The 18,725-nt window shown below is 36.1% G+C and overlaps 2 protein-coding genes across 3 annotated transcripts; both read right to left on the minus strand.

Moving 5' to 3' along the window:
• Nucleotides 1-4,225: 4,225 nt before the first annotated feature.
• LOC21409025 lies at nucleotides 4,226-10,778 on the minus strand. 2 transcript variants are annotated; one of them, XM_024164705.1, is made up of 5 exons: nucleotides 10,116-10,194; nucleotides 9,946-10,027; nucleotides 9,619-9,734; nucleotides 6,578-6,821; nucleotides 4,226-5,800 (listed from the first exon to the last, which is right to left on the minus strand). In XM_024164705.1, the coding sequence occupies exons 3-5, from the start codon at nucleotides 9,708-9,710 to the stop codon at nucleotides 4,430-4,432; spliced, it is 1,707 nt and encodes a 568-aa protein (XP_024020473.1). In that variant the 5' UTR covers nucleotides 9,711-9,734; nucleotides 9,946-10,027; nucleotides 10,116-10,194; the 3' UTR covers nucleotides 4,226-4,429. The 2 variants fall into 2 exon arrangements, with proteins under 2 accessions (XP_024020473.1, XP_010095057.1); XM_010096755.2 differs by lacking the exon at nucleotides 9,946-10,027 and having other exon boundaries at nucleotides 10,116-10,778.
• A 3,145-nt stretch (nucleotides 10,779-13,923) lies between these two features.
• LOC21409026 (probable signal peptidase complex subunit 2) lies at nucleotides 13,924-17,585 on the minus strand. Its single transcript, XM_024164742.1, has 5 exons — nucleotides 17,283-17,585; nucleotides 17,029-17,180; nucleotides 16,703-16,784; nucleotides 14,536-14,678; nucleotides 13,924-14,418 (listed from the first exon to the last, which is right to left on the minus strand). The coding sequence occupies exons 1-5, from the start codon at nucleotides 17,382-17,384 to the stop codon at nucleotides 14,322-14,324; spliced, it is 576 nt and encodes a 191-aa protein (XP_024020510.1). The 5' UTR covers nucleotides 17,385-17,585; the 3' UTR covers nucleotides 13,924-14,321.
• Nucleotides 17,586-18,725: the final 1,140 nt, after the last annotated feature.

The following is an 18,725-nucleotide window of genomic DNA, read 5'->3' on the forward strand; positions in this document are numbered from 1 at the left end:
AAAAAAAAAAAAAAAAAAAAAAAAACACCAAGAAGAAAAACATTTACGTCAAACTAATACGAGCATAGGACAACAAGCGAGATTTGAAACATTTTTCAACATAAATATCACGATTTTTTTAGAGGAACATAAATATTACAACTGACATACCCATAAAGTTTTTTTCTTTAAAATGATTTTGGAATCTATAAATAGTGTCTCTTACGCATTATTATATGAAAAATCACCAACATTTCTACTTATAGCTAATATGATTTATTTATGAAAACATGTAATTTTAATGGGTTTTACTGTAATTTTATTTGCAAGTAAAACCATAATAAATGTATATTATAATTTGGTGGGTGTATTTATAAATCTTAGAGGTGCAAATAGAATTTCTCTTAATAATTTTATTTGAGTTAGAGTCCAAAAGTTTCGTAGATAAATATGACAATTGCATTACCAATCACAATGTGGTCCACTGCCAGGCTGGCAGGGACACAAAAAACTTGTTGCTTGAATTGCCCTATGAAACCAAATAAATCTGAGGCCCCACCCCGGCCAACAACCTTATTGCTTGTGGATAACTGTAGCACCTCGTGTGTATATATATATATATATATATATATATATATGTATGTATGTATGTATATATGTGTATGTATGTAAGTATGTACGTATATTTATTTGATATGAAATTAATATATTGGCCAGCAACCTAAGTAGAGGTGGATAATATGAACCCATTTCCATCCAATAAATCCGTACTACGTTGCGCAAACTGACATTTCCAGATCCTGTCTGCCAATAAACAGAGGACTATTTCCAAGCCATAAACTGTTACCAATTCCATGTTTAATCTTAAGAAAAAAAACAAGTCCATGGTATTGCCAAAACCACAAGCTGGTCTTGCGAATTAATAAATGAGAGTTTCAATTTTCATGTGATGGGTATTTGCAAGGCTGTTCACAAAGTTAGTGGCATAAGTGGAGGTTGGATTTCATCCTTTTGGAGGGCCCCAAGCATTAAATCTTATTAAATCTTACCTAAAAGATAAAATTATATGCTTAAGAACTTCTATTATTCTTGAAAAAGGAATCTGATTCATGTAAAATAGAAGACCCCACTCTACATCTAAACCATAAAAACGACAATGCAAAGAGGAATCCAACTAGAGTTTTTGGCTTTGGAAATTTTATCCCAAATCTAACAAATTTGCCAAGCTAGTATTCCATAAGATACTATGAGCTAATTAAGTTCACATTAGCTTAATGGAACCAACTTGTCTGAGCAATAAACCGGAAGAAGTTAGCTTATTAAAACAAGCATAATGAAATTGAAAAGTAAATTAGAATAAAATTATCTTGACGCCAGGATGACAAAAGAGTGTTTTCTCACATGGTGTCTTTATAGCTACTTTATTAAGCAATTTTTATTTTCATCCCGAGTAGTGCTAAAACCTGTCCACCTTATCGTTCGCGCAAAAATATATGAGAACTTTTATAAAATGTTGAAAGAACTCATAGAACCATAGTGTTATGCAGTAAAGATATTATATTGATAGTCTATATTTGTGAATGTCAAATTTGCTCAAAATCAAATCCACGGAAAAAGGTATGAGAAAATGTCAAATGAATAGAATCCGACATAGATCACTAGCGGCTCAAAACAGAGCCTTATCGATATGATATATGTTCATACCTGCGGTAAAATTCTTTATTCTTGTTACATCTGACGTTACGTCTGGTGTTTCAGATGATATTAGAACACTGTCTGGAACACAGCTTGATTGATTAAGATCCGAGTTAATTACGTTCAGTTTCTCAAGCAGAATAAAGTACAGAAAGTAAAGGAACACACAATATGATATCGCAGTTCGGTGCGCACACCTATATCTGCGGGACCACGCCCAGATAGTAAACAGTTTCACTATGTTCCAGAAATTACAGACACCGGATGGACTTATTCACTTAAGGACTCCCTCCTAGACAAATGACGCCGTTATGACGAATCTCCACAGTGATTGCCTAGCGTGCACCACACGTCTTCTATTCACCTGACGAACTCCCTTCGATCGGCAGAGCTTCCTCCCGAAAGCAACAAATTACTCTCCTGAAGGACGATCTCAATAACTCATAAAAACTCACAGACATCTCTCTGAATATTTTCTTAGTAGTAAGCTCTCAAATTCACATACTTTTCCTCTGGAGACATTCTATTAAATCCGTACTTCATATGCTCTGAAACAAAACTTTTAAATAAAATCAAGAGAATCTCATTCAAATCCACTCTTGATAAGTTCTCTATTATCTCCATGATTTTCTCTCCTAGATATGCTCCAAAATATCTTCACATTATGTTCACAATCTCCAATTCAAATTATATAGCAAACTTCCAAATCCGAATTAGTTATCCTCATTACAAGTTAACACTTGATCTCGACATGTTCTTCATTAAACACGGAGAACTTCCTCTTATCCAAATCACACGAACACATCCAAATCTCAAATAATTGCACATTCATTTGCAAGACACGTAGCTCCATTGACTCTTCTATATGATCTCCAATAACACTTTTCAATTTCAAATTCAGTTTGTACATCAAATTCAATAAATCCGAATTAATGCCAACTTCAATTCCCACAAGTTGGATAAGCTGCAAATATCAAAACTATATCTCCTTATCTCTTTCTAGAATCTCATTTAAATTCAAATAACAAATGCATTATCTTTTTTTTTTACTAAGGTCTTATCCTTATCTTTTCAAATTTAATTCTGAATCTTCTTCTACAATACGAAATCTTCTTAAACCTATTTTTTAAATATTTACAAGATTGTTAATAAATTACCGACTAATAAAAATACCTAACAATTCTAATCATGTAAAACCCACAGAACTATCCCGTACTTGTAAACATTGATACAAATGAACCCAACCTCTAATGCACCTTTAAGATGTAGATGGTGATAAAGATGGATACATGATTGACAGTATGGAACACAATTATGGCCCTGCGGGTTCTTTTCTACATTAAACTTCCATGGTTGGTTGCTAGGGGTAGTTTCGGAAGCAAACAGTTTGCCCTAAAAATAAGCATTGGAATGGTTGCAAAGAGTCTTTTCTATTAAAGTTTAAAGGAACGCAACTGCCACATTTTTTACTTTTACGAGTTTCTTTAAATGCTTCTCTATAATTTCGTGTTTAATTTAATCCTAAGAAAATGAAGCATCGATTAGTCTTTTTTTATTTTTTTTAAACGATGAGAAATGTACACTATTGATATGAGATCGAACCGTAGAAAGGCCTTTTCTATTATGTTTTTTTTTCTTTCTTTTATTTTTAAAATGGCGTTTATTATGTGGTTAGTATAATAATAATGTTATTCGGTATATATTCACGGTCACCATTAATCTTATAGGCTTGGGCCAACATAGTTTGGGAGTTTGGGTACAAGTGTTTTTGTCTCGACCCAACTAGGACTAGCCCTATCTCTGCATTTGGGTCAATTTGTTGGTTTTCCAGTTTATTTATGGCAACACAGTGTCCCTTCTCATGGCCATATCCATCATCTCCATTTAATATTTGCGTGCATTTCAAGGCAGATCATGTGCTCACAGCCAGACAGCTTTAGCTTTGTGATGCAGTCACCTTTTTAAGCAAATGTATAGATATTTATTTCTAGCAAAAAAAAATGTGTTTAGATATTTACACTTCATACATTACACCGTTCAAATACATAATACAATATATACTATTATGTGATAATTTTTAAGTTTTGAAACTTGAAAAAATTATTTGAAAAATCTATGCATCAATCAATAACTAAATATCAAAAATTAACATATATCATATATTACCTTTAAGAGTATATAAATTTGAATTTCTACCACTCATTCTTAATTAATATCTTTTTGTTAGTATAATTATTTGACTAAAAAAAATATCAATTAAGAATAAAAGATATAAATTTTAATTCATGCACTTTTAAAGAGTATTCACGCGTTTAATTTTCAAACCTTAATGTCAATTTATATCGGTGTATCAATTTGGCAATGTGAGGATATGTTCTTAGTTGGACAAAACTCAAGCTAATCATGCAATTAAAGGTTTTTGATATGCCATATTTAATTGTGTACCAGCAAAGGCAGAGACAAAAAATATCATGCATTGTTTTGTTCACGGAAATGAGAAACCAATCACGACACAGGAAACACCACGTGAAGTGAGCAAAAGCGTGTACACTAGAAGAGCAAAATACAAAATTCATTCACATTCTAGTTCATTACAAGAAAAATAGATGGAACAATGAGAACCACGGGGACAAGGTGGGATTGAGAGCTAATTACATTTCGGAAGGCCAAGGGCTATGATATCTACACCTAAAATTTGTAAAACCCAAAAAAAAAAAAAAAAATCAAATAAAATAAAGAGATGGACATAATTCTATTAATCAGTCATCTGTCCCTCATGACCGGGGAGAACGGCGACCTCGTCGTCTGAAAAATACTCATTCACAACGCTAGATCCCTCTTTGTGTAAGTCGGAATGTCCATGGTTGCTACAGCCCTGTGCAACAGGGTCGCTGTTGGATCTCCCTGAGAGCGAAACCAGACCAATGGCTGCAATGCTGCTTGCAATAACATCAACGTCCCTCGTTCCACCGTAGAGGCCCCGGCTCCCGGCAACAATCATACTTGGATTCTCATCTGCCTTTGTTAGAACAGCGGGCAATGCATCCATCAAGGGAGGGTTTGTCGGGCTTGAACCACTGATGAGTAGCCGCAGAGTCTCTCTTGCACCCTTTTCAACCATGGATTCGGTTTCAGGAATTAATGGGTTGACAAGATTTGGGTGCAATGGAGGAATGGTGGTTGGCATAGTGGGACCAGCACTAACCAGATAACCTGGCCCTGATGAGCAAACACCAATAACTGGAATGTGAACAATTGAGTCGCATATTAAAGGTGTAAAGGTTGGGATCTGCTGAGCAGTTGGCCTCGGCAATCGGACCAACGGGTCTGGAAGAAAAGCAGGAAAATCCAAAGAGGCAGTATCAACCAGATTGAAAGGTGGTGTCTGTGACAACAAGCTGGAGGGAATTGTAGCTGGCAACAAAGAGGAGAGTGGCGGTAGCGAAGGTGATGCGATTGATGAGCTAGAAAGCTGAGAGGACTCTGCTGAGAATTGCAGTGTTGATGCACCAGGAGGACACCAACAATAGTAGGGGGATAAAAGTGGAGCACCCATAAACGGAACTTGGGATTCTGAACTTCGAGCTGGTGGAACAGCCAATTTTCCTAATGAATCCAGAAAGCAGGAAGTAGGTAACGAGCAACTTCTAATGCTTTCTGGGATCTTGTCATTCTCACCAGGATTTAAAGATCCATCAGTTGCAACTACAGCTGCTACGGCACTTAGGTTATCAATGGCCAAATGGTTGTCCCCACGCCGCCTCAACTTTTCCCTAGCAGCATTTTTTAGGGAAGACAAATTTCTGGACAGGCCTTCTTTAAAAGAACTTGATCTCGGACTCAGGCTGCCCTGAAATGATGAATTTGCCCTTACTGCCTGACTGCCAGCATACCGTGATCTTAGAGATTTTGCTGGCATGGATGAGAATTGTCCATCCTGGGGAGTCTCCGACTGCTCACTTCTGGCATCCTGATGCCTTTGTGAGCCAGTTAAACTTGCTGGGGTTCCAATCACAGTTGATCCAACAAGATAGGCACGAAGGTGAGTTGCAAAACAGCCAAGCCGCGACTCACTGATTCCAGTTAATTCGGCAACAGAGGGTCTCCTAGCCAGTAAATCCTTCATCTGACACAGTGATGGAAAATTTGTCAATAATCAGAACAGACAAAAACCACAAATTATAAAATCATCGAACCAAAAAATTCGTGCTTATTATCCTTTAGTTGTTGGAATTTTGAAAAACAGACGTATAAAAAAAGAACATATATAATCCATTTCCAGCCTAAATCCTTTTTCTTTTTGACATAACCTTAAACACATAGTAGAGTACATTTTTCAGGTTTCCTAGCAACTTGAGCTCAAAAGAAATTTACAACTTATGACTTTGATCAAAAGGTCAATTTGATAAGCTTTTACTTAGGCAAGTTTTCATTAGGAGGAATAAGAGGGTTGGGTCAGGTGGCAATAGTTTGTTATTGTGAAGAGGGGGAGGCTATGATTGTTAGGAGGGGAAGTTGTTAGTTACTGAGGACTTTAGGTTGTTAGGAGGGGAAGTTGTTAGTTACTGAGGACTTTAGGTTGTTAGGAGGGGAAGTTGTTAGTTACTGAGGACTTTAGGTTGTTAGGAGGTTAGTTAGAGGAATTGAGGGAAATAAAAAGGAATAAGGTAGCTGAGAGATGGGGAGGGAAGTAACTAGAATTTGTGTGGGACAAGTCTTGGAGAGTCTCCAAGAAGGGGAAAGTGTCCAGTCTCTTGAATTACTGGACTTTACTTGTACTACTCTTTCTTGAGTTTTCAGATCAGTAAAGTTTTTCAGTTCAATATTTTGTTTCTGTTCTTGTAAGAAAAGGCCAGAGTCTATCACAATTCTAGTTAAAAATATAAAAAATATAAAAATTTACCTTCACAAGCAACTCATTCCCCAGGAGCTTTGACTTCTCTGAACACCAAAAATAAAAAGTTTGGCCATCTGAGGCTTTTATAAAGAAAGATCGACCAGAGTTGTCTGCTGCAATCTCATTGACTGTTATAGAAGAATATTGAGATTTGGTACTTAAGGTGAATAGCCTCTCAGTATGGCCATCGTCACCAACGAACGAGAGGCGTAAATCAGATGTTGGCAACACTGTAAGAGTAAGAGTTCCCCTGTGCCAGAGTAGAAAAGAGAATAGCTAATAAGTATAAGATTGTTAAATGAAAAGCAAATGTTAAACGAAAAGCAAAGCATAAACCACAAAAGAAAAGTAGATGTATTAAGCTCAAGATTTAACAAAAATGCAAAAGCAGCATAAAGTTCTGTGTATAGATTCATTGAAAATAAAAATTGCATGAACTAAAACAACTAACAAGCCTCAAATGAATAAATGTGCCCCCTGAAACTTAAAAGAAAAGAATAAACTAGCGAGTGAAGTGATTCACGGGTGTGAAGCACGAACGAATAGGAGGGAGGGAGCTTAGCGTCCCGACCATTCCGAGATTAGGAATGGAGTAAAGGGACAACCTTATTATAATAAAATATAAAATACCTGCTTAAGAAAAAAAAAAAAATTCAAAGAAAATGAGTTCTTAAACTTAATAGTATCCCATCTCATCCCTTTATCACTTAGCCTACGACCAAACCCAAAAGATTTTCCTAATTTATCCAGTAGTAAAAAGTGAAAAAAGAGTGACATAATCCATCTTTAATTTCATTTCATAAGAAATCAACAAAAGAATATAATAGGACATTAAATCAATCGTCTTAAGAGCTAATCAAGGACCATGAATCATACACGACTAAAAACAATTCAAACTTGATACCAGTTTTGCAGGAGGGACTTCAAACCAACATATGAAGCCATTATTTTTCTCCACTCGTTACTAATCTGCTTGACTACTCTCTCTCTCTCTTGCTTGAACATCTCTATTACATATATTACTAGCAACATTGTTGCACATTCTCTGATATGATTTTCAAATCCTAAACCCAAACAACATGGTATAAAAATTTAGCTACTTTCAATACATGATATTGAAATTGGCTATTTGATTGATGTAAAAGGACACACCATGCTCCAATAACAATGACTTTATTGTGCACCATGCCATGTTAGTTAAGAAAGAATTATATACATTACGAAGATCCTCATAAGTTTGGTTGGATTGCATAGGATATCAAGAATATGCATAAAGATATGACAGAGGACTGGAGAAACAAATTACATCTAACACTGCAATAGCAAATCTAACTTTCAGTGAGTCACAATTTGCTCGATCACAATCAATTGACAAAGAATTTATCTGATATATAAGAAAACATATAGAATCCGAACCAAAAAAAATTAGAGAGAGAGAAAGAGAGATACTACGAGGCACCGAACCAAGAAAGAAGTCAGCAATGAAGTACAATTTTTAATTACAACAACTTAAGCCAAGGAAAGAGAAATTACAAGTAAATTTACATAAATTAGGAAAACAAATGAATAATGGAATAAAAGAACAATTAATGTTACGTATACAAAGTGATAAACAATGACATAAAACCTGACTCAATCCTATGTATCCAAAAAGCAGCAGCTATATAATATAGGATCATGAAACTACCTTTATTTCCTCTTAATTCAGAGATCATAATAGAATACGCCCACTTTACCTACAAGTCAAAAGATATATTTATTTGGAAGGATCAACATTATCACCATCAATAAGCTTAAACATAGACTCCTGATCTACTTAATATTAATAACTAAGGGACACACTTGGAGCAGCATTACATTTGCAATGCAAATTTGATGTTAGAGCTAAACAGTCCTTTTCCAACTTGAACTTAATTGAATACATGTAAACCCATGATATCATATCAGCCACAAATTATGCAAGCCAAAGGCCAACAATTCAGAGGATCAGCAGCAAACAGATAAGTTGAGTGCAGACACAAGGATCCAAGTGGGTTCTATTCTTCCTGGATTACACTTTCTCCTAACGGGGTTTTGGAGTTAAATGAACCCATTGCTTACGTTCCTCATTCATCATACCAATAGGGCAAACATACATCACCAAACTAACCTTTCATGGTGCGCCCCATATCAAACTGCAACCACGACTAAGGACATAGAATTTACCATGCAGATAATAGGATAAAGGTATTCAATTATTAGAAAAGATAAAGAATAGGAAATACTAAACAGTTCAAGGAAGAAAAAAAAAAAGCTAATGACATAATACATAACTAAATGTGGTGTCATCAAGTAAAAAAATAAATAAGCAAATAAATAAAAGAATTCAGAAGTAAAATCTCTAACAAATATAAGTAATAACCAATGTAAAAAATAAAAACAAAATGCTCCAAAGCATGTAGAAACGCGGCACCTAAGAATTAATATCAGACAACCAAACTCACTTACGTACATTAACTTGTTTGATATGCTGTAGAACATCAAAACATAATCAATTACAGATATATGTTAAACCAGCTGCCTGCATGAAATGTCAAAAACATGATATATGGCATAGAGAAATCAAGTAGCATGAAATATGCAAGACAAACAAGATGCATGCACTTGATATCGTATAGACTAACAAAGGATGAGCTGAAAACATCATAATTAGTTTGTAATACCGACACGTGAAGTCTGGTTTAAATGTATAGGGGCATTGCCCAGCACTCACACTAGTTTCATAGTGTCGACAAACATAAATATTCTGGGGAAAATATAATGGTGAATAAGCCAAGAGAAAGGGTGAAAACAGGCATTCACGACATAAAGAATCAATAAAAGCAATAAATGCCAGATGAATTCAGTATAAATAATAGAATAGTAAGCCGATAATGATTCATGGTGATAGAAATTTTAAAAGAACAATTATTACCAACAAAAATCGAAAGGGATGAAGATATTGCACAGAGATCAATCTTGAGCAAAAGGCCAAAAAGGCACTCCGATATCCATATAATTGATTTTACCTTGTAGCAGTGGGGCAAAGTAGAGTCCCTTGCTTGTTGATCTTTCCCACACGAATTGAAACAAGAGGTATGCAGAAGCACCGGGCTAGCATACCGACTTCCACAGGCTCAAAATGCTGTTCACAAAAAAAATAAAAAATAAAAAATAAAAAAAAATCATCCAGTCAATATACTACAATAATTAGGAAGAACCTAAGCAAATACTAATCCAAAGTAACGAATTACATGCACAAAATTCAAGCAGATGCACAGAAAATCGAGACAATTCCAATAATTAACGAATTAAGTTTCAAGAAATTTAGCATCAATTTCACGTGTTAGACTCACGGCCAGTTGATGAAACCGTGCAACCCTCACAAGCCACCAAACCAATTTTCCTACATGAAATTGCAAAACAAGCTTCCAAGAACTGAAACAGAGAATTTCTTCAATCAAAAGAAGTCTAAATCACCACGAAAACCTCATCGGACTATCTTCCAACCGACACAAACACATACCTGGCTTAAATGAGCGAGCAAGCGATCTTCCGCAACGCCGTTCGAAGCATTCATCTTCAACAACGGCTTCAACCTCTCGTCCGTTCGACAAGCTCCCATAACTTGCATATCAAGCGCCTGAAGCCACTGCAAAACCCTGTCCTCTCGATTGTTCTGCTGGAGCAACAGATCGCCGTCGCCTTCTTCCACGAGAATTTCCGTCAAACGCTCCTCCAGCCCAATCTCTCTAGATCGGCCGCCAGCGGTCTCGCCGGCACTCAAAGAAGACGAATCGTCGAATTCCGTGCCGTTAGATTGATCGACGACGCCATCAACGCCGTCGGTCCTGTCTTCGTCGTAAGAATCTCGGTTTCTCCGGTCGGCCATGGCAAATCAAAGTGATCTGAGACAAAAAAAATCTCTTCCAGAAAACAAAAACAACAAAAGATTCCAATTCCTGATTAAAAATTTTACTGATTTTCTTGTTTTCTCCTTAATTTTACAAAATCGCAATCTCGTGAAACCCTAGAAACAGGATCAAAATCGTCTTCCAAGCCGAATCGCGTGGCTGATGAGGTGATAAAAGATGGCGCTCTCTCTCTCTCTCTCTCTCTCTCTCTCTCTTTCCCTTAGAGAGAGAAAAAAATATCTCCCACGCAAATCACTTTGGCAAGAAATGCAAATGTAAAGGATAAGAAAGGAGAAAGTTCCTATTTTATTTGTAGTACAGCTCTTGGGCTTGGGCCTTGGTGGGCCCCGATCGGGCACACGTCGGACTCGAGGTCGGTTTATGAAGTTCGATTTTGAGTCGGTCTTCAGTTCCGGGGACCTTTGATTCAGATAGTGCAGCGTCAGCTTTCCCCTTACGGTGTATTTGGTTGGGGGAAAAGAATGGAAAGGAAAGAATCCTAATTCTAATGTTTAGTTAGCTAAAATTTATAGAATGAATATTCTCTTAGAATGACTTTTCTTTTAATTTAGTGGAATTGTCATTCCTGGCATGAATTGACGATTCCAATCAAGATTTATTTCTTTTTCCTTTTATGTCCTTATTTTTTTTTACCGTCATCTTCAACCAAGACCAATTACCATCATCTTCAACCAAGATCCACCACCTCCCTCTGCCCCATTATCCTTCTCCGACCTAGATTCAGCGCCTACGTTGTTCCGGTGAACTCGAGTTCTACTTCACCGCTGTCATCCCTTGCCCAAACTGCCTCCGCCCAGCGCCGCCAACGAACAAATCCTCCTCCTCCACTCTTGCACAAATCTACCTATGTCTAGGCCAACGAAACCCACCCCATCCTCTCACATAATCTAAAATTCTCATCAACCAAAATGGGAAATCCTAAAAACTTGTCATCATTTCAAATTCATGAATTAAAGAATCAGAAATCTCATGAACATAAAAACCCCCAAAAACCCATTAGATTGTTGGCCACCATAAATCTCAAACATTTTTGTCAGCGTGAGAAGCATAGACGATTTTTCTTGGATTGGGAAAAAAAAAAAAAAGCTTCATAGAAAGGCATACATGACACCACCAAAAACGAAGCCAAAGGAGAAGTAAAAAGAAATTCTCTGGCATCCACTCGGTGAGGTCATCTTGTGGGTATTTCATAGTTGTGGAGAGAAGAAGAAAATTGAAAAAGAAAAAAAAGAGGTCAAGCCATTAGTGCTCTGGGTTTATCTGGGTTTGGGAGTGAGAGAGACGGGGTTAATTTTGTCCAAATAAAAATACTCATATTCATTTCTATCGTATTTATAAAACCTTAATCAAACAAATGAATTATCTTTATTTTTCATTATATTCTATTACTATTACCATTCCTATTACCATTATTATTTCACTACTGTAACCAAACGCACCTTTAGATGGGACCGGCAAGTTCCGTGTAAGGGCCCACTCTCTCATCATTGGGAGGTGCCACGTCATCACTTTAGCCGACCCCTCACGCTTCGCTAAGTGAGAGAGAGGAAAATAATTCTTTTATATTAAGACCGTTTTAGGTTTTTAAAGTTAAAAATTCTCAAAAAATATCACATTTAATTTTTTTTATTACAGTTAAAAACTCTAAAAAAATATAATATCTCAGTTCGAATTGACTATTCGAATCCACAAAACGAACGAAACCTAAAATTATTATTCAAGGAAAATTGAATGACTATGAAAAGATACCGGATGCCATTCTTAAAAAAAAAAAAAAAAAAAAAAAAAAAAAAAAAAAAAAAAAAAAAAAAAAAAAAACTTAAGATACAATTCTAAATTTAATATAACAATTTAAATAATTATGATGATTTAATTAAATTTTAATTAGTAAAATATTTTTCATACTATATTACTAAGTTTATTAAATTTAATATAATAAATGAGAATTTGGGGAGAAGAAGAAGTGCGACATCATTAACACAACCAGCAGCACAAGAAGGGGAAAAGAGAGCTGTTTTGGGGTAATGGCCAGCCTTCCTTGAAGGCCGCTACTTTTCTTTTGTTTCTTTATTTAGCGAGACCATGAAAGGGACTCATAAAATTATTAATTTGTTTTTCAACCAATAAATTGTTCTTGATGTGTCACGTAGGACCCAATCTTTTTCCAAAATAAAAAATAAAAAAAAACGTACTTTAGGACCCAGAAAAAATTATGAGTATCTTTCTTGTGGGGCCTGCTTTTATGTATAGCCTGCTTTTGTGCATAGATTTTCAATTTTCGATTTCTTTAGAACGGAAGGCCATCACATCATTCGTTATTCATTCTGTTGCTTGAATACAAAATTTGTTGTATGGGCGTAGGAGAGTCCAGGATTTGATGCTCGGAGTATATTCTCGAACAGCGGTTTCCAATGAAAAGGTCAATAGAGGTGACCCAAATATTTTAATCCTATTAGAATTAGAGCTATTACTATATACATTTTAAAAATAAATACTAAGCCATTTAGTAAACATGTTAAAGTGTTTTGAACTAAAAATTTGTTTTAAACCAGCAGTTGATAAAAATTATTTGAAACTTGGTTTAAACCAATGATTAGATGAGGTCGGTCGGGCGGAGAGTGACGGAGTATTCCCTCATCCCCACCTTAACCTCGACACTGAGAGAAAAAAGTATCCCCATCCCCTTCCAAGTCCCGTTACTAAATTCCCCATCCCTACCCTACACTTACTTTTTAGTTAAATCATTTTGACCTCGTCCCAAAATCAAAATTGTCCCACGGCCACTGCCACACAAAGGGACAGTACAAAACAAGTGGTTTGTTCAATTGTATTTTTGAGTTATGATGACTTGAGTGTAAATCTTACGTTAAATTTGAGTTATAACTTGAGTTGAAGTTGTAACTTGAGTTTGTATTTATATGTGTACATTTAAATTATGATTTGAGATGTGAATCTTTTTGAGTTTGTGTTTAGATAAATCAAAACTTGAGTTTATATTTAGATAGTATTTTAATAAAAACTCAATAGTAATGAAAAAATTTAATAGAGTATATAAGTGAGATTTTATTTGTCTTTTCATTGTGAACGAATAAAAAAATAATTTCAATCAAAATTAAAACGAAAAAGTTATGACGTTTTTAAGAATAAAAAAAATATTATTCATTAACTTAAGTTTGAGTTTAAGAACTTAAGTTGAAGGAGGAAAATTGAATTCATATTTTAACCCTAAACTCAAGTTAAAACTCAAATTTTATAAAAAAACACGAACTTAAATAAAATTGTAACTTGAATTCAAATTTTTTTTGAGTTTGGGTGCAAATGAAGAAGTCCAAAGGTTGTTCACTGCAGCAGCAATTCAACACAGGACAGGCCAATGCGGCAATAGCTGTAATAGAAAAATATCAAACAAAGATGGAGTTAAATTACATATACTGCACGCACTCGATCGTTAATCACATTTTTAATCATATGAAAATATAAACAGAAATGCAAATTTTAAGAGAATTTGACATAGATCTGACTGTTTAGACCGCGCAACCGATCGTATCATAGGATTCTCTAAAAGGAAAAATCCAACTTTCTCAATTTCAGTAACGGAGAGACATGGCTAAAAATCATGCCATAACTTGCCTTCTAAAATTGGAAGAAACTTCGACAAAGGGTTTGGTTTTAAAATTATCAATGTAAAGAAGCATATCACTCCGCATAAAATCTATGATTACACGAAAGTATAACTATGGCTCTTCCTGCCCAACTAGTGTTGCTGTTGCCCTACCAAATGAGGTTTGAAGCTTGAATCATTTTCTCTTTTTTGGTTCTTTCGAATATTCATCAACCAATGCTTCAACATCTTTCCAGAAAATGCCCTCCACCAAAACTCCATCCTTGGTGAACCTGCAATGTTAGAAAAGTGATCAGAATGAAAAAGCTCTTAGCAACTTAAAGAAAGCAGAAACACATGTGCATGCAGTCATTATGCACACACACACATAGAGAGAGAGAGAGAGAGACCACTTAGTAACACTCTTTGTCAACTCTACTGGTGGATTGGCAGAAATGGATTTGGGATCCGCACTCGCTATTGTAAGCGTGTATATATCAGAGAATCTTGGCAACTTGGAAGAGACCTCCAATCCAGTGCTTGTGAAGGATCCCTGCAACACAAATGTTTCAACTGAGATGCAGAACATCACAGAGTTTATAACTTCACTACATGTCGTAAGGATGGCAAATTATGTCATGAGCATAACTTCACATGTTCAAAAGACCAGTAATGACAGCTTGAGAGACCGCCAATGTAGTAATGGAATCAAAACATTACAAAATAAATTTTTATTCCAAGTTCATCTTACATTCTAAATAATAGAAGATTGATAACCATATGATCGTAAAAGTATATATCAATTGGAAGTTGCTTGTTGCTTGTTGCTTTACTCATAAAGCAAAACAAAGAACAAAACTTCACTCCAAAGAAAGATTACACGAAATGACACCTTTAGGTCTAAAGGACTAATAATACAATTTGCATTCCAAATTGACAGGCAGCTGAAGCAACCTTGCCAAACCTCAGTAAAGATCAGTCAATGCATTCTCAATAGTTTGATCATCAATTGTTAGTAGATGGAAGTCGAATCTCAAAGCATTCAAAAGGAATATACAGTAATGCCTTTTTTATACCTGATCTAATTAGTACTGTTACATCAGAATCAGATATTTTGAAATACAATGGAAAATACAACATCTTCCCTAGATAAGAGATTACTACTACTACAGAACACATGATGTTTATATTTCCCCTTATCTGTAGTTCAATACAAATAACTCTTTCCTCACATTTTGGGTCAAACTCATTACTAGTTCCAAAATTATGGGCCAAAACTCATTTTGGTCCCCGACTTTTAAAACGTCACGAAACAAGTTCCCAATCTATCAACGTGTTGTAGTAGTTGTATTACTGCTACTACAACAGAACACATGATGTTTATATTTCCCCTTATCTGTAGTTCAATACAAATAACTCTTTCCTCACATTTTGGGTCAAACTCATTACTAGTTCCAGAATTATGGGCCAAAACTCATTTTGGTCCCCAACTTTTAAAACGTCACGAAACAAGTTCCAATCTATCAAAGTGTTGTAGTAGTTGTATTACTGCTACTACAACAGAACACATGATGTTTATATTTCCCCTTATCTATAGGTCAATACAAATAACTCTTTCCTCGCATTTTGGGTCAAACCCACCACTAGTTCCAGAATTATGGGCCAAAACTCATTTTGGTCTCTAACTTTTAAAACGTCACGAAACAAGTTCCCAATCTATCAAAGTGTTGTAGTAGTTGTATTACTTCTACTACAACAGAACACATGATGTTTATATTTCCCCTTATCTATAGTTCAATACAAATAACTCTTTCCTCACATTTTGGGTCAAACTCATTACTAATTCCAGCATTATGGGCCAAAACTCATTTTGGTCCCCAACTTCCCAACTTTTAAAACGTCACGAAACAAGTTCCCAATCTATCAAAGTGTTGTAGTAGTTGTATTACTGCTACTACAACAGAACACATGATGCTTATATTTCCCCTTATCCATAGTTCAATACAAATAACTATTTCCTCACATTTTGGGTCAAACTCATTACTAGTTCCAGAATTATGGGCCAAAACTCATTTTGGTCCCTAACTTTTAAAACGTCACGAAACAAGTTCCCAATCTATCAAAGTGTCTCAAATTAGTAACGGAAAAAAGACATGGTTTCCTTCTAAAAAAGTAACCTAACATGTAATACAAAATTAACTCCATCCAATCTGCACATATCCTCACCTGCTTCTTTTGTCCAAATTTTAATGGAATGAAGGGGCGGAAGAATTAATTTCAGACAATTTGATAGATTGAAGACTCGTCTAGACATTTTAGAAGTCAAGGACCGAAATGTGATTTGGCCTATAGTTCATGGACTAAAAATGAGATTAACCCTTATAATTTTGTATGCACGTTACTAATCTCTTAATCTAAAGGGCAAGCTATCTCTCGGATTAGATCATTCATAGAAAGAATAACAGAGACAAATAGGTATGCACATATTTAGTAGATCACCAGTAAAATAACATCTAATTCATAACGGTATAAAAAATGGTAAGCCAAAAAAGATATATATATATATATATATTATACCGCAGGAGGGTAGGTAAAGAGGATTGCATTCTTCTCCTTTGTGTATATGATCAGCTGCAACAACCCATTGAAGACTATATACTTGCCAGAGTCAAGATAAAACACACTCCAACATAGCACCAATTAAAATTAAAAAAAAAAAAAAAACTAATACACTCCATTTCATTTAGTGGTCAAGCTTATGAACTTATCAGAATCTTTATTTATATATAGAAGAATTCTCAATTTAGCCAAAACTGGCGTTAATTAAAAAAAAAGCCCTTTTCCTTCACTAATCACGTCTAATGGATCAAATTCTGATTAAAAAATATAAAAGAAAAGGATATAATACGATGCAAGAGATGAGGAAATCGCGATTCTCGGGGAACTTCTTCTTGTAAAACTGAGCGAAGAGAGCAATGACGATGATGACAGTTCCGAGCAACAATCGAACATTGCTCAGCCTCACGTCTTCTACATATCCACGGCTAGATACGATCTATTATAAATTCAGTGAAAGGAAAAAAGAAACAGAGAAAAATTGAATCAGAATAGCACGAAAAACCTAGAAAAGAGCGAGATCGGAGAAATGATTGCTGACCTCGGAGACGGTCTCGTCGAGGATATGTTTGATGGAGTGGTGATCCAGGAGATTGGCCTTCTTAGGGTTTTTGGTCGCCGGCTCTGGTTTCTTGTCCGCCATTTTTGTTGGGGGAAGTGGAGAAGAGAAGGGGTTTGGGGAAGACTTAGGGGCTTTTTGTCTGAAAATGGTTGACACGGGGAGTATGGTGGTGGTCCGGGGATAATCCAATTTGAACGGGTTTTAGTATGTCTATGCCTAGGTGCGTAATGCGCACTCACCCAAGGTGTTTCTTCTTTGATGAATCAATAGGGGGGAAATTTTTTTTCTTCTAAATAAAAAGTATGAGACAAGGAGACCAGCGTTATCATATCCAGTGCTGAACTTTTGGGCGGCGGGCTTGCCCGATGCTCAAAAATTTTTGAGAACGGCAGGCAGGCCCCTTTCGCCGTCCGAAAATGCTTTTCTTCAGACACGGGCTCGGGTAGCTCGAAAAGAGTAAGCCTCCCCAACAACCCGCCGCCGTGGAGAAGCCGTCCCCCGCCGTTTGCCAGATTTTTTTTGAATTTTCTGGCAATACCCGAAGCTGTCCGAATTGCCCGAATTTTTTGTGACCGTTGCCCGAATTTTGGTGACCGTTGCCCAAATGTTGCCCCGTGCCCGAAAAATGCCCGATTTTTTTTTACCGTTAGCCCGAAAAATGCCCGAATTTTGAAAAAAAAACGGTCTTTTGCCCGAACCCGAATTTTGCCCGAATTTTTGAACCCAACGGTCGGATTTTGTGCCGTTGCCCGAATTGCCCAAAAATTTTGTAGCCGTTGGACCCAAATTTTTGGGGGAAAATTTTTTTTTTTCAACCCAAAAATTTTCCTATAAATACCCCCCCTCCCCCCAACCATTTTCCTCACCCCAAAACTCTTATTCTCTCTCAATTTCTCTTAATCTTTCTCAATTTCTCTTAATCTCTCTTAATCTCACTTAAATCTCTCTCGAATCTCGATCTCTCTTAAGCTCTCTCAAAGCGCTCTCAATCTCTTTTATTTTTCATAATGGCTTCTTCTGGTTATGGTGGTGATATTCCCATTGATGCCCAATTCAACATCGAAGAAGGGCAATTTCCTAATATTTTTTAATCGCAGGAATCACAAACTATGGAAAGAGTTGATGATCAAACTGTAAATCCGACCCCTGGTGGACGTACTAGAGGTCGGGGACGCAAGGGTGGTGGCACAAGTGGCCATGGAGGAGAGGCAAGCGGTAGTGCTAGTGCAAGTGTTGCAAGTTCTAAGAAGAAATGCAAGCGCACCTCAGCAGTTTGGGAGCACTTCAACACATTCGAGGACGTCGACAATAACGGTAACATTAAATACGTAGCTCAATGTAAATATTGTGGTGAGAAATTACAAGGTAACACTATTCAAACACTACACACTTAAGAAGGCACTCTGAAAAGTGTCTTTAAAA

This window comes from Morus notabilis, unplaced genomic scaffold (assembly GCF_000414095.1).
Source record: "Morus notabilis unplaced genomic scaffold, ASM41409v2 Scaffold42, whole genome shotgun sequence".
NCBI classification, from domain to species: domain Eukaryota; kingdom Viridiplantae; phylum Streptophyta; class Magnoliopsida; order Rosales; family Moraceae; genus Morus; species Morus notabilis.